General features: G+C 41.2%; 1 protein-coding gene across 6 annotated transcripts in view; it reads left to right on the top strand.

Annotated features, from left to right (window-relative positions):
• Positions 1-16,315, top strand: part of ARHGAP26 (Rho GTPase activating protein 26) — a 304,078-nt gene that overhangs the window by 180,184 nt on the left and 107,579 nt on the right. For all 6 annotated transcript variants that reach the window (XM_044454232.1, XM_044454230.1, XM_044454231.1 and 3 more), the window contains one exon: positions 3,994-4,099. In XM_044454232.1, coding sequence (XP_044310167.1) covers positions 3,994-4,099 — 106 coding nt within the window. The remainder of the gene's footprint in view (positions 1-3,993; positions 4,100-16,315) is intronic.

Genomic DNA, 16,315 nt, shown 5'->3' with positions numbered 1-16,315 from the left:
TGTCACAACCTCCTGAAGGAGACAAAATCTTTTGCAGATGACAGAATGTTACATTTAGCTTCTTACTTAACATTCAGGATTGAGGCCCAACCAGTCATTTAACTTTCTCTCTCACTTCATGTAAAGCTAGGTTGCTATAAGTGCCATAATGCACAAATAAAAATGAGAATTGTGAACACAATATAGTGACCTGGTTTGCCTGATACAACAATCCATTGTGGGTAACAAACATAAAAGCTACATGGAGGTGATAAAGATAATCATTTAGAATGGATTAAGAATCAGCAGGCCTTCACTTAAAATGCCTTCACTAAAATATGGACTAGTTCGTGTTTTAGAAATGAATGAATAAATAAATAAATAGTGACAGTTCTATCCCATCCTATACAGATGTCTCAGGACAGCAATACAGAAGAGTATAGTGGCAAGCATACAAAAATATAATATAAATATCCAATATTAAAAATCATAGTTAATCCTTAACATCCATAAAAATTAAAATATTTTGGCTTTATATGTCACCATTAGCACCTTGCATTGGGCCTGGACTTCAGTTGGTAGCCACTGCAGACGATACAGGAGTGCTGTTATATGAGCATATCTACCGGTCCCCATCAGAACCTGGCTGCCTTGCTTTGGAGCAACTGAAGTATCTGGACTATCTTCAGGAGCAGTTCCACATAGAGGACATTACAACAGTCCTTTTGGGAGGTTACCAGAGCATGGGTCACTGTTGCTAGGTTCTGCCCACCCAAGTAAGGACATGGTTGATGGACCAACCCAAGCTGGTGAAAGTGCTCCTTCCTTATTTGGAGAGGAATGGAAGATGATATTATGGAGACCCAGTGTGATGTAGTGGTTAAGAGTGCTAGACTGGGACTCTTAACCACTAGGTTCTAGCCCCCACTTAGCCATAGAGGCCAGTGACTCTCAGCTGACACAATCTCACAATCCCCTGTTATTGTGGGGAAAAAGTAGAAAGGAGGAGAATTTTGTAAGCTGCTATGGGTCCTTTCAAGAGAATGGAAGGAGGGATGGCAAATGCAATGTAATAATAATAATAGTCACAGTGGGTTGTTGCATCATCTGAACCTTAGACAACTCCCTGCAGACTGTTTATTTTTCAGGAATAAAGCACAGTAAGAACCCATGTCTTGCTCTAGAGGTGGTTGTGTCATCTTGAATCCAGGAAATGGGATTTCAGGAATCCAGGAAATGTGGCAAGACACCTGGGAAGAGCAGCAAGCCCGTTGCCCAATCATGTCTGTACTATCACCAGTGACTCCCTGTAATCAATGCCCAAATGGCACTTTGTGACCCTTCACTACTTCGTGACCCTTTTTCTTGTTTTTTTTCCCCAGTCCCAGGGAATTGTGCAATCGTTTGTACCTTTTAAAAGTTGCTGTTATGATTCTTATTATTGATCCTTCACTTGTGGTCTTTTACATTATTGGTCTTTCAGCATTCTTATAGTTTTTCAGTACATGTAGTTTTGCTAAGACAATTTCCTTGTATTTTTCTGCTGTCAAAACGGGTGGCAAAGTAGAGCAGGTAACAAATTGACAAGGCAAGATTACATATAGTCTAAACAGCACACAGTAAGCGGGGACCAGTTGCCAAGTTATCAGCTGAAACCCACTACCAAAGTGAGTAAAAGGCAGCAAAATATGGGGCAGCAAAAAGGGAAGAGGATATTAGCGCTCCCATTTTATGTGGCTCCTTTTCCAGGCATGCATTGCAGGTGCTCAGATTTCTCCTCTGTTTACTTCCCAGTCCTTAAATTGGTGCAAAATTTCCCTCCATTTGATCCTAGCCATGTGTGTATGTGTTTATTAGTACTCAAAAGGAAACTTAAAAATGCAGGGACAGGGAAGACAACTATTTGACTTTACTGGAATAGCTGGTACTCGGGGAAGTGTTGAAAACACTGAGTGCTAAAAATCAAATGGATTGCATATCTAAATGAGAGATATCGTTCACTTGCTTCTTCTTTTGCCTCATTTCTCCCCTTTACCCATTCATTTTAGTTGCAGACTTGGCAATTGGTCCCTGGCAACCGTGCACAAATTAGCCTATATGCCATCTATCTACTCCATTGCACTCTTATTAAACATTGGAAACACACAAGGAAATTTGCTAGGCAAGATTACACTTATTAGACACCTGCAAGAGCACACTTGCAGAAGGCCAACTACTCTCTGCCCCCTACTTTCTCCCTCTGTAAATTACAAAAAGGGTTGCATAATTTTCGTAGACCAAGCACCCACCCTCCCCTTATTCTGTCTTTTTTTTTGAGACTCCAAAAAGCAAGCAAACAAACAGTGGCAAACGGAAAGGGGTAGAATGTGAAGTGGGAGGACAAGGCAAGAACACCAGGAAATATGGTGTTATATATCCAGGAGGAAGACTAAGGCATAAGGGGAGGGAGGATAAGGGACCAAGTGTGGGATAGTGGTTAAAGTGTTGGACTTGGATTCAGGAGATCCAGTTCTATGACCCACTCAGTCATGAAGCTCAGTGAATAACTTTGAGCCAGGTCAGACACTCAGCTCTACCTACCTCACAGGGTTGTTGTGAGGATAAAATGGAGCTGAAATTATGTAAGCAGCCTTGTGTTCATTGCAGAAAAGTAAGGATACAAATATAATAACGTACAATAAGTCAGATCATATTTTGGAGTACCGTGGTTTATTCGGTGAACAAGCAGCCTGTGGTGCTTTACTTGCAGCATGGTGTGCAAACCTGCCTGGTATTTTCCAAGCTTTTCTGTATGCATGTGTGTGAGAGAATGATGCATATACATACAGAATGAAAATACTGCATTCCTTATGCCTTTGGATTTTTCAAATGGCTACCATATGATTGATTTCAGTAAGCTGTGTTAGTATTATTTTACATGTATTGTTAATAAAGAAAATAGGAAAGGTCTGCTGGATCAAACCAAAGGCATTCTGTTCTCAGGGAGGCCAACCAGTTCCCCTGATGGGAAGCATCAAGCAGGACAGTAATGCAACAGCACGCTTTCTCCTGCTTATGTTTCCCAGCAGCTGGTGTTCAAAAGCATATTGCTTCTGAAACTGGAGGCTGTGGACAGCCATCATGAACAGTAGCCATTGATAACTGTATACTCGGTCAATTTGGCTAATACCCCTTTAAAGTGATGCATATGCACTGATGGTATTTGGTGTTTTTAATATTGTATTTTCATTATGTTAACCACCTGGCCATTGATTATTGATAGCGTTCTTTGCATCTTGGCTAGGATATGGGCACATTCTGTTATATTAGTAAGTATATAATATAGATATGCACATTAGGCACAAACTGTTTCGATTGCAGAAATGTCAGGGACATCACAAGCATTCAAGTAAGGATGTTTGAAAAGTGAATGCCTTGTTTTAATGCTTACAAACAGTCACACTGAACAGGGCAAAGAAGATCCTACTCACCTCAAGGGTCTAGCTAGCCATTTAGCTTGGGCAGAACACAGGTGATGGGGTTCTCTGACGTCCCAGTAGCGCCTCCGTCTCTATTGGGAATACATATCCTGCCTGACAGAAATGACTTCTCTGCAGCTGCTACCTTTCCCTGGCCCGAATATAATCGTTCAGTCAGAGGAAGTGGAGGTGAATGTTTTAAGCTTTCTGCAGGCATTTGCAACTGTGCAGCCCTTGAATGTTGGATTGCCTGGGCATCCTTGCTGTCTCTTCAAAACTGATTCAGACATGTGGGTACTTCAGTGCATTGTATGTGACTAAACACAGTATTTTTATGGGCTTCCAGAAATGCTATATAGAATCAAGAGTTTTCATAGACATTGCATTAAACATATGCTGATTAGATTTCTTGGTTTTTATATCCTTAAATTCTTTTTAAAGTGCATGTTACACCAATGACATTAAAAGAAGTCCAGGGAGTTAGGTCTGTACTCTGTAGTTGGTGACTGATGTATACAGCCAAACTTACTTTGAAAAATACCTTGCCTTATTGCAGAACTGGAGAATCAAGAATCCAGAATCGCAGAGATACACAGCTTAGTACACAGACTCCCTGAGAAAAACAGACAGATGCTGCATTTGCTTATGAATCACTTGGCAAAGTAAGTTTACTGGCTTTAATAAATACTTGGCTTTTTGTTTGCTTGTCTTCAAAGTGGAAAAAAGGAGTTACCATCTGAGAGTATGGACACGTCTCCTGCCCCATGCATCTAGTTTAAAACATGAATTAGTGGTTGTATCATTTTTTGATCCTGTTTTGAGTGCATGTGCACCATGACAATAATGCCCTTACTGGTATGCGCTATGCTTATATTAAATCATGTGGCTACCATAAAAGATACACATGTCCAGTTTCTGGGCCACTCCCTGGAAAACAACTGAGAGAGACCTCTGTCAGTAGTAAATGTAGAAACTCCACCTGATACCTACTCAGCCTTTTCAGTTTCCACACTTGGTATTTGTGGTATTGGGCAGTTATTTTGTGACTGGAGAACATTAGTTAAAGCATCTGTTCCTTGGTTTGGACTATGCTGTTCTTACAAGAAAATTAAGATATTCAGGAAGAAGGTTAAAAATGAGGAAGACAGCCATGAGTTCATGCACTGCCATGAAGTGTGAAAAATCAAGACATAGCTGTTGTTTCATATGTAATACAATTGCAAAGCACAACATATTTCTTTGATACTTATTTGACATTTAGAAGTAACAGACCTCCTGCTTTAGAAGATCATTGGGGGGAAAAAGATAGTGAAAGTGGTCATGGGGAAATGGCTTTCTTTTCATTCTTTCAAGGGAGCAAACAAAACATTATGCCATAGATAAGGGAGGATGCTCTGGTTTGGATTATTCATTTTTGCCATCCTGTGCTGATTCCCTTACGCAGATTTCTGCCTAAAGCTACTGTTATCTGTGCAGGAAAAAATGTACAGCCATCCACATAGACCATGTTTGCATGTAACAACAATTTGGAGTGCAGGTTGAATATGCATTGACATTGAATTGTGAATTTTGGTGAATTTGGGGTTGCCATTATGTGAATCCTGCACTATAGCTTAGCTGTGGATTGTTAACCATAAACAACAGAAATGAAATTCAACAGGGACAAATGCCAAGCTCTGCACCTAGAAAAAAATAAACTAAGGAGGAAGGACAGAATCTCTTCTCAGTTATCCCAGAGTGCAGGACACAGAATAATGAGCTCAAATCACAGGAAGCCAGATTCTGGCTAGATGTCAGGAAACATTTACTGACTGTTACAGCAGTATGACAGTGGATCCAATTACCTGGGGAGGTTGTGGGCTCCATCACACTGGAGGCATTCAAGATGCAACTGGACTGCCATCTGAAAGAGAGTTTAACTTGGAGACCTGTACTGAGCAGCAGATTGGACCGAATGGCCCCTTCCGATTCTACTGTTCAATGATTCTTTGAACAACCCAGAGTTCACAGCCCAAGAGTAAACCATGGGCTCTCTTCTTAGGCTGTTTGTGATTTACTCCCTATAGTTAAATCATAGTGCAGAGTTCAAATGTAACAGCAACCCATGATTCAACAACAGCCCATACTCAAACCATATTCTGGGTTGTTACATGAGAACCAGGCTGCTGTATCTCTTTGTTTTCCTTTGTACATCTAATAGCAGCTCTTACAATTGATCTGTCTTGGGAACTCTGTGAGGGAATGTATTTAAACACCATGGTCTTTTTGTTGCACTCCTGATTCAAATCATAGTCACTGTATGGGTAGATTTAGCCCACCCACCCCATGCTTCCAAGATGTCAACATGGGGTGGGTGAGCTAAAACTGCCCATCTGTGCACCTCTGATATTGGTTCTAGTTTGCCTGTCTTATGTGCCTTTAAAAATTTGAATAGTACCATCATCTAAGCATAGTGCAGAGCACATTTTTGTTAAATGGGAAATCCACACCAAACTGTTAGAAAATTCATGAACATTTTCATGACATTCCATAATTTTACTCTTCCATAGCATTTTTAGTACAGTTAGAGATAATGTATCTGTGGTGAATAAAATTGATTTCAATGGGCATAGCAGGTATAGCGGGAGTGCCAGTAGCAATTGCCTGAAAAGGAATCTAATTTATGCTTCGTTTTTGTTTACAGCAACCCCCATTACACACAACTGTTCCAAATCCCACATTTTTAAACCATTCATTTGAATCATTTATTTTCACATTCATGAAAATTTGTCTGTGCCATTGGGCTGGTAGACATGTGGGATATAGTGGTAAAACAGATCTACATGACTCATGGAAATTACTTCCCCTACTGCAACTGCCAAAACACTCCTTTGCTTAGCATTGGAAGGGAAAAACATCTGGAATGACTAAGCAGCTTCATGTGTCGGTTATAGGAGTTAGTAGGCTGTGACTTGCCACCCCCCTCTCCGTATCAGAGGACTGTGTATACAGGAATAACAGAGAGGGCTTTGGAAAATGCTGGAATGGGTTAGGCTATAAATACCATTCTGGAACAGCACACTGATAGCAATATAAAAGCGGGGGAAAGCAAACACATTTTGAAATGTGCTTTAAAAAGACAGAGTCCAGATGCTCTGTTTTGACTTGCTTTTATATATCTTTCATGCAATCAAGAGCATGCTTTTAAAAACAGAAAGTTGGGTTAGAACTTTGTAGGGGGGAAATCATAGATGTTGCAAGCTTGGGGTTTAAAAAAGTGCTTTCAAATAATTCTAGCAGTGGAATCCTTTTTTCATGGAGTGCTATGATGATAAATTCACTTGAAAAAAGATAGTTCAAAAGCAAGAGCTTTATTTTGCATACCAAGCAGGATGAGTGTGGATAACTACTTCAAGATTTGTGTTCTTCTAGCAAGGCATCACTGATAAGCAGTTTAAGAGGAAACTTGGAATTACATTTTGAAAAAGGTGTGAGTTTGTGGACGCTGGCGCAGCTCCAGCAGGATCTTGGAGTCAATGTCCAGGGTCTCGCAGTCCATTATACCCCCACCCATCCTACTCCACTCCAAATGATTACAGGTACATGTGTTAGAAGCAGTGACAATCAGGCTTGATGTCAGCACTTGGACACATGGGCATACTAGGACTCCTGGGACTGATGCCAGTTGTCGCAGCATTCATTTTATTTAAAAAAAAGCAGTTTGGGGTAGCCACCTGAGTGTGTACATGCTTGCAGAACCTCATCTTATTACTTTTACTTTAAAGATATATCATCCTTTCCCCACATCAATATGGTGCTTATTTCCAACAGGATATGTTTAGTATGCTGAGGAATAGTTGTAACTGGCAAGCCAGGCGGACCTGGTAAAAAGCAATCAATACCACCAGCCTCCCAGCTGATCCTCAACTGATGGGGAGTGCAGCACCTGAGGAATGAGTTGTACAACTAAATATAGAAGATGGCAAGCACCCACCTGTAACGCCTCCATCCTGTCAGGATTCATCTTCAGTTTTTTTGTCACTTAACCGGCCTATTACTGACTCCTGTATTTACATAGCCTCACTTGAATCGGATGGCATAAAGAGACGGCACATTACACTTAATGTCAGCATACTGATGAAAGTTCAGTCCTGCATGCTTCCACCCCATAGTGTCATCCACTGGCTTCTTATGGATATCCAGTGCATGGGGTGGGGAATAAGACAGAGCCTCTTGGGACCTCAGCTGCTGTTCTCTAGCATGTTGCAAAGTGCTTTTCACTCAGACAATGTGATCCTTCCAAAATATTGTCTGGCTGTTCATTAACAAAGTTTAATGTGATGCAGTCTTGACTGGTGGAAACTCTGGATAGAGCAGGGGTCTCAAACTCGTGGCCCGCGGGCCCATTGCCGGGAGGGGCGGGGCCCGGGGGAGGGGCCCTGTGGCCTTCAAAGCGCTTCCGGGAGCCACGCGGGATGAGCGGCCCACCACCACTGCTTGATGCGGCCCAGCCTCACCCAGACTCTGCTTCCAGCGGCCCCCAGGTCAGTTGAGTTTGAGATCCCTGGTATAGATCCTTTGCTTTAAGATTTGGCCCTTGTAATTCTGAAGATATTGAAATATCGCTACATATGGTGTTTGACTACAATTTTTATCAGGAGCCAAGGCCAAAATGATCCTGCCATCTTACTTTGGTCACAATATAGCAGGGATAAGCAGCCTTTTGGGGCCTGCTATTCCACAGTCATTGTTGCTCATGTATTTTTAGGATTTACACTTTTCTTCACACCCCCTTTCAGGATTCTCACTTTTCTTGCTCACCTTTTCCTGGGATTCCCATTTTTTTAAAATTTCCCTGTCCCCACTTCCCTTTCTGCGTAGGGTTTCCTTTCTCACCCCAGTCATTTTTCCACAGTTTTCCCCACTGCTGTTTCTGACACTGCTTCTGCCATTCACCACAGTCACCTCCCCTGCAGGGAAGCAGGAAGCCCCCAGACTCATGACATCCTGTTTCCTTGCTGCTGCAGGTGAGTGGGTGCAGACAATCAGGGTCTGGTAGGCAGACCTCAGGGCCTGGTGTGTATCAGGCTGCCTGCAAGCCCTGATGTTTAGGAGCACTTCTGTATGGAGGTTGTTCATCCATCTCTCTTAAATGGCATCTTTGAAATAATCCACAACCCAGAACATGGTGATGGTTACCTTATCATGTGACAGGAATTTGGAATATTTTGAGATACTGAAAACTTAGGAGGAGCAAAACGTCTGTGCTGCCTGTAACACAGTAAATTTCAGGAGTGGAGTTGGCAAGGGAAGGATCCCTATCTTTGGTATTTTCTCTGTCTGCCCATGTCTTTTGTTGGCAAGAGAAGAGAATAGTTCAGCTGATGCGTTCATAATGTTAGCTTGGCAAGGGAGCGGGTGATGCTTGAGTCAAGTCAGCAAGGGGACCATGTATAGGACACTGATTTGGATATGTGCCTGCACAGTACTGTATGGTTCTCATGTTTAAAGCTCTTTAGGCCTCTGTCATCTGTAAAATAGCTGCTGTTCCTGTTTCAGTTCCTCTGTAAAAGCATAGCATGTACATAAAGAATGAGGTTAATCACAGTCAAAGCATTTTAGTGAATACAATGGCATGTTAAAAATAATAAATGGGTTGGCTCTTGCTCATTTTCTAACCGTTTCTTTAAATGCAATCCCTTCTCTTTGTTTTTAAATTTGGCTGGACCTTGAATATATTCTTCATATACAAAAGTGGCCTTACCATCAGACGTAATGGTTCTTTACCGGATTATTGTTAACAGTTTGCAGTGTGGCAACTCACCTACATTGGTGTGTGAGTGTAGCAATTTCACATTGTTTTTTGAAGGCCAAGAGTCTTTGTTTTTCTCCCAAGCTGAAAAGAAGCACTCCTGTTCTGCAAAGTAGGTCACTGTGGTATTGAATTAATGCCAGGAGTTGAGCCTTGGGTACTTGAAGCAGGAACTCTGGAATGTCTCGTGACTGGCATGTGTGAGGGTAGCTGTGAGTGGAGTGAATAAAATTGTCATCTTCTGTTAAGTTTAAAAACCCAACACATTGTCTCTTTGGCATGAAGTAGGGTCATAAAGTGGATTGTAATTATCTCTTTAGAAAGAATTGGAGATGATGTAATAAAGCAAATAAATGAGCCTGGATAAAAATACAAATTATATGTTTATGCAATTACTGTGGGGTATCTTTTTATGTACCTCATTAATCAAATATTTATTTCTTATCAGAGTGTCATGTTATTTTTCAGTAAAGTCAGACATGACAATGTGAATATATTGTGATTCTTGAAACTAATGCTCTTTTCTCTTGTCTGAATAATATTAAAAAGATATCCATACCCCACTTGCCAATTGTTACCTTGGCTAATTTTTGTGAATCTGGCAGAAAGGAAGAGTAGCTGTCTGTGGTACCAAAGAAATGTTTATCACCATATTAAACATTTAATGCAATATAATGTGGCAAATATTATTTAACACTATGTTTTTATACTGAATGATTCTTACATGATCATGCTTATGTTGTCAAAAAAGTGCTATAAATGCCAAGGTGTTAATTTTATATCACTAGAATGATCTTTTTGCTTCTTTCAATTCAATTGTTAAAATGCATAAATACAACTTTACAGATGTTTTGATTTTCTGGCTCCCACATGTGAATATGGACATTTACAGCTACCCATATTTGTAAACATAGATGAACAAGAGAGAATAAGCATGACAATAGAGCAACCTTCTTGGTCTTCTTGGTGGATGGTTTCATCCAAGGAGGTACATTTCTGTTGGTGTCCTCACAGTAGCACCCAGTGCCATCAAGCATGATATCCTTTGTGGGAAGGGGGCCTAGTATGGGGCTGGAAGGCACTATTCTGCCGTGTCTTCAGTACTCTGTGACTGCACATTTCCAAAAGGCTGAGCCAGGGAATTGTGGCCATTCTGATGGGATTTTGCAAAGGGATCAAGACTCAACAGTGACATGGGATGAGGGGTTGCTGATTTCTGTAGCAGAATCCTTATGGAATTCTTTCTGAAAGGACATTTGACTGGTGCTATCTTTTATGGGTCTTAAGCAGCAGCCAAGTATCTCTATTCTATCAAAATTTTAATGCTTAATCTTAATCTATTTTATAATCCTTTGAAGTGGTTTTAAATGATTTTATTGCTTTTAATATTATGGTTGTGAATCAGCTTGGGGTTCTGTGGCAGGCCAAAAGGCAATATATCAGCAAATAATGTGGGCAGGAACAGAATTTTCAAAGAAATGACTGTAGGGATGTGACAATATCACGCACTTTAGGCACTGGTTTGGATTTGCCATTTTTGAAGTGGTGACCACTGGCAGGAGTAAATCCCAGTAGTGACGATACGGAGGCAAAGTACCAAGCAGTACAGTTTAATTTGTTCTTGCAAGAGCGGGCGCCCATCATACAGGTTGCACGCTGTTTACATATGAAACATTGCTTTTTATTCCCTTTTCCCGGCTCGCATACCCTTCCTCTTTTCCCCCATTGGCTGGGCTACTCAGAAGATACAATCTTCTCTGTCCGCCTACATCATACTACCCCTTGATATGCTCCCCCTCCCGCACATACATCCCATGTTCATGCTGATGAGCCCATTACCGATGAGAGGTATGTCAGTTACTATTCATGTGCCTATTAAGCGTGCGCAGTTCCTTCTAAAAGTTCAACAGGGCAGCTTGGCCTTGGAGCCTCTCACTTGATGCCAACTTGTTTCCTAAATCTTGTGGGAGGATGAGATAGGACGAACAGGCCTTCCTCCAGGCATATTACGGCCAGTTGTAAAAGGCAATCAATTTCCTACTCTCTTCCACTGAAGGTGACAGTTTTACCACTGTCCCCCACTTTTACCTTCTCTGGCAATTTTCAGGACTTTGATGTAAGAAACACTATTACTCTTAGTACAACTATTTACATGATTCTATTCTCAGGCCTTTTGGCCTTAAGAGACTTCAATGATCCTGTCCTAGCCCTGTATTTCTCCCTTTCTTTGGTTTTCACCTTAACACTTAGTAACAGTAACATTTCATTTCTCACACCACAATAGTGTTTTCAGTTGTTTTTTAAAGAAACAATTTGTACAGCTGCTGTTTTTTGGCAGCATCCAGAATTGCTTTGAGCTGCCATAGCTCCTTACTGTTTCTTACCTGTTAAACCCTTGTTTAATAGCAGGACATTATCATCTAAGTATTGCTTATTTTTCTTTGTAAGGCCAAAATAACTTAATGTTGAACATCAGAAGCACACACACCATGCCTACACACATGCCTATAGGTATGGCAGAAGCATTCATTCTCTTTAAATTAGACATTTGTGATACATCGGGTACAACACAATCTGTTTCTGAGTGCAGTAGAGCTTTCTGAATTACCTATAAAATTCAATAGATTTTTTAAAAGATAAAGTGATATGTTTTAGTGCTTGAACTGCACTAGTATGCACATGAATGGTAAGTGGGGCTTTTGCAGAAAACCTCTATGGAATTCCAAGGTTTGACTGTACTAGGTTATGGAGAGTGAACTCTTCAGGACTGTGCATAATTCTTCTGACAGATTTCTTAGAAACTGTGCATACTTAATATCAGCAAACGTTGCACTGTTTTGAAATATTAATCTTACTCATCTTATTCTCTGAGACTACTACAATAGCTTTCTTCAGATTACATTATTTTAGATAAGGCCACCTTAGTGGCAATGCCTCTTGCTTAGAATGCCCTCCCCTCCTGCCAAGGGGCTTGCGTGGTACTTTTTGTTATCTTGTTGACATCTGGTAAAGTACTTTTTCAGCATATATTTTGCTTAGTCCTTTTCAGGCCAAATGAGGCATGACTTTCATCATGTGGTTAGTCCAAGCATGTAGACTTAAAAGTGGGGGCTTTTCACTGCTTCACTTAGTTCAAATTTAGATTGCTCAAGGAAGGGACTGTACTCATGAATTCACCTCAAGAATCTGAAGTGGGAACATGAACCTTGTTTGGGACCTGGGTTTGGGAACCCCGTAGCTACAATTTGCATGGGGGGAGGACTCTAACTGGAGGGCTTACCCACATGGAAAAAGGAGGTACAGGATCCTTTATCAGGGCCATAGCAGGACCACAGAGGAGGTGGTGGTAAGATTAAAGTCTGGCTCGCTATGCCTGGATCCCAATCTGTAAGTGTCAGTGCCTCTCATACAGACTTCATTTTTAAAAACAATCTGTGTGACAAAAGTCATGTCCAGTTTGACCCTTAGATGAGGTTGATAAAGTATTACATCCTACAAGTTCTGGTTTTAACATTTGTTCCTGGGCCCCTTAATGGTTGGATAATGTGTTGATTAGCTTTAAACTGATGGATTTTGCTTTCAGCCCATTCAGAAGCCCTTTTTAGAGCTGAATAATGTAAATACTGAACATAAGTAAATAAATCTTGTTTTTTTAACCATTTAGCCATTTATTTTACCAACTACATGTGTTTTACCATTGTTTTCTCCTGTGTTCAAATTTGGATTGTAAGTTCCCTGGGGAAAGGGCCATTCTCCCTTTTGTTCATTGTACATGAATGGATGGTGCTTTATAAATAAATGCATTTATTTATTTAATTGATTTTAAAGGGTTAGTGCTAATCTCTTGAACAGGTTGTTTCCTTCTTGTTTGGAATGGTTCCTTCTGGTTCTATGGAACAATAGCTAGCTTTTTACAGCCAAGATTGAAGGTTACACAACACTTAATGCCACTCTGTCCTAGGATTTCTTTCTGCTTTCAGTTGTCTTCTTTTGCCTTGGTTTGGATAGCAAATCCACTTCTTCCTCATTCTCATTGGCAACAAACAGCACCACATGACTTTGCTTTGAGAAGGCCATCACGTCCTCACAGAAACAAACTAGCTTCCTATCTGGTGTTTCCTTTGGACTTGCAGCCAAGTAAAAAAAATTAAAGCAACCTTCTGTGGCTTCATCAGAGACGCACATGTTTGGGGCAGCACAGATGTCCCTAAGTAGTTTGGTGAATCTTTTTCTTTATTTTGGGAAGGATGCAAACCAGGCAGTTCATGGGCCGGTTATCTCTATAAATGGTAGGGAGTAGCTTACAGGCCTCTAAAATTAGGCACAAAAAGCATTTACCTCAGCTCTTTCCTCCCATTCCTGAAATCTCCACAGTTTAAAAAAGTTTGCTCTACCCACTGAATTGGTGATCCTTGACAAGGGCCTATTGCTTTCGCCCTTGTGGAGGCTGTTTATGCCGCTGTTTGGCTGATCTGCGTATCCAGGAAACCATTTGAATCCCATGCTGTCTGGAAATTTCCACTGCACTCGGCAGTCTTTAAAAGGCTTCACACTTATTCTCTGCGCTTTGTTACATCAACATGGCCTTTCCCATCTCTGCGAAGGCATATTGGGTACTGTGACTTCGCATGGGGGAAACATACACTTCTGGTCAGAAACCCATTTTTTAAAGGGCAAAATGTCTAACCAGCTGAGCATGGGAGGGCCAGTTAAACTTACTCAACTTGCCAGCCTGCTCCTGTACAAGCTGAGTCACAAGCGAAGTGGCGACTTGTTAACTCCCTCCTCCTCACACCATTGGCAGCAACCACATTGCAGAGCCCTCCTCTCTTTTGCCTCACCTGCCAAGTCAGGCTTTCCCACTTACCTGTGATAAGGGAAATGCAATCAATATATTGATTACTACTCAGGTATTAAGGTACCTGGAGTTTTCAGCAACTGAGGTTTACACATGTACCCAATATTGTGCAAGGGAGAAGCTGCACAGGCCTTCTTCTGCCACTGTGCCTGGTGGCCACAACTCGCATTATCCCTGCATTTGCTGTGCATGAGAAGAGACTCTTCATCAGGGCCTATAAAAGCGCAGAGAGATTGTCTAGTTTCTGAGGGATGGGCATGCACACACATGTAGAGACAGTTCTTACTTGCAACAAGTAAGTGGTTGTTGGTGGATGAATAGGGGCTGTGAGGGGCTAGAACCCCCTCCCCCAACGCCCCCAGTGATCCATGTGTTCTGGGTGACTTTTAAATAGATTTGCAGAACATAACAAGCTATGCTGCAGATGGTAATTTTTTAAAATTCTCCTGGAACAGGACCAGCATGTCCATCAGGGGAAGTAATTCCCTTCCACAGCTTATTTCCACTCTGGTTGTGCGATCTCCTCACAGATTTCATGAAAGTCTTGGCTAACTTTGGTGTGGTATTGGTCCACTCTGAAGCCATTCAGAGGTGGAATGGAAAAGCTTCCTGAACCACATGTGGATTCTTTTTGAGAATAAAAGAAGCCACTGAATAAGAGATATCCATAAAAGCAGCCAAAAGGAGAGTCACAAGATGATCAGGTTAGATAGCTTGCCAATCCAGGTTGAGAGCCAAATACATCACTTTTTTCTTTTAAGAGCCAAAAATATACTACAAAACAAGAAAGGGAGTTTAAAAAATCAAGCATTGCTTAAACTAAAAAGGTTGACCAGAAAGCCAGTTAATAATGTGATAAAGTTGTCAAGTTCTCATTTTTTAAAAATTTGGTGCTTGAGACATATTTTTTTAATGTAGTGTTTTTCTCATCTCTCCCAAGGTTCTGTGCATTTTAGCTTGCTTCAAAGTTAAACTAGGACTGAGGTTATACGAGCATCATGTCAGTTACGCAAAATGTTTATGTAAGCAAACTGCTTGCCTAGTTTGATTGTGTTACTGAAACTACCTGTAGCTACCCTTTACTAATCAGACATTTCAAGGCCTTTAATCGTATTACACAACTTATCCAAGCTGGCAGTGTTTTCTCAGGGCCAAAGCATACATTGCTTCACAGCTGGGTCATTTTTACGGCAGCGTAAGTGGCAGGAGTCTCAACATGGATTGGGGCTGTAGCATGGGACGGTATTTCTACTCTCATGAACCTCATCTGGATTGTGGGGGGAGGGGGGATTGTACCTGGAATTTATATTGTGATATACTTATCCATTTACTTCATGGCAATGGGGTGGGTTAAAGAGCCCTTCACTCTAGGGTCCCAGTCCAGACCAGGAGACGATGCACTCCGACTAAAAATGGAAAAGATCATCTAGCTGCAAGCTTCAACTTTAAAGTAATGTCTACTTTGACCCTTTTGTGCTTATTTATTGTGGAGGGAGCTTTGCTTTACAACTTAAAGAGAGTACACACACTTTATGTTTGTTTACCCAACATAGTAAAAAAATTTTTTTCCTTCTGCTGTTTCAAGGATTGGGTTCTTTTACACTTGTCACTGGCCACCCTTTTTAATACCCTACCTTTTCTCTCTCCCCCTCCCACTGCCCTGTCGTTGCACGTAAATGTGGCAGTTTCTAGCCTTTTCAGGTGGGGGCTTAGCTGACTCAACCTGGATTATCTGATGGATATGACCTCTTGAACTAGTTTACCTTTGCACAGAAGATTGATAAATTGCCTTATACAGACTCTGACCATTAGTCTGTCTAATCCAACAGCAGCTCTCTAGGTTTAAGACAGGATTTTTTTCCAGTCCCACCTAGAGATATGTGCAAAGTGTGTATTCTACCACTGAACCAAGGCCCCATCCCAAGTGCCGTTCTTAATTTATGTTGGCAATTCCTATTGCTCTTCTCCTTTCCCCCACTGACTTCCTGTGTGACATCTACTTGAATCTCTACCAAATAACACACAAGGAACATCTTTTATAATTTGTACAGAAACTGGGCAGAGTTGTTAGAGTCTGCTGCAGATAGGATAACACAGCCACGTTGATCATTTTGCCCCATCTTGGATTTCAAAGCAGTGAGGTTCTTATTATTTAGAATGTATTAGCAGGAGACTGACAGATGTGTCATAAAAAGTAACATTCCATCCATATCTACAATCATAACTGCT

The sequence above is a fragment of the Varanus komodoensis genome, unplaced genomic scaffold, assembly GCF_004798865.1.
Source record: "Varanus komodoensis strain SLA01 unplaced genomic scaffold, ASM479886v1 scaffold7_3, whole genome shotgun sequence".
NCBI classification, from domain to species: domain Eukaryota; kingdom Metazoa; phylum Chordata; class Lepidosauria; order Squamata; family Varanidae; genus Varanus; species Varanus komodoensis.
Note: the sequence above shows the minus strand (reverse complement) of the source record. Positions and strands in the feature narration are given on the sequence as shown.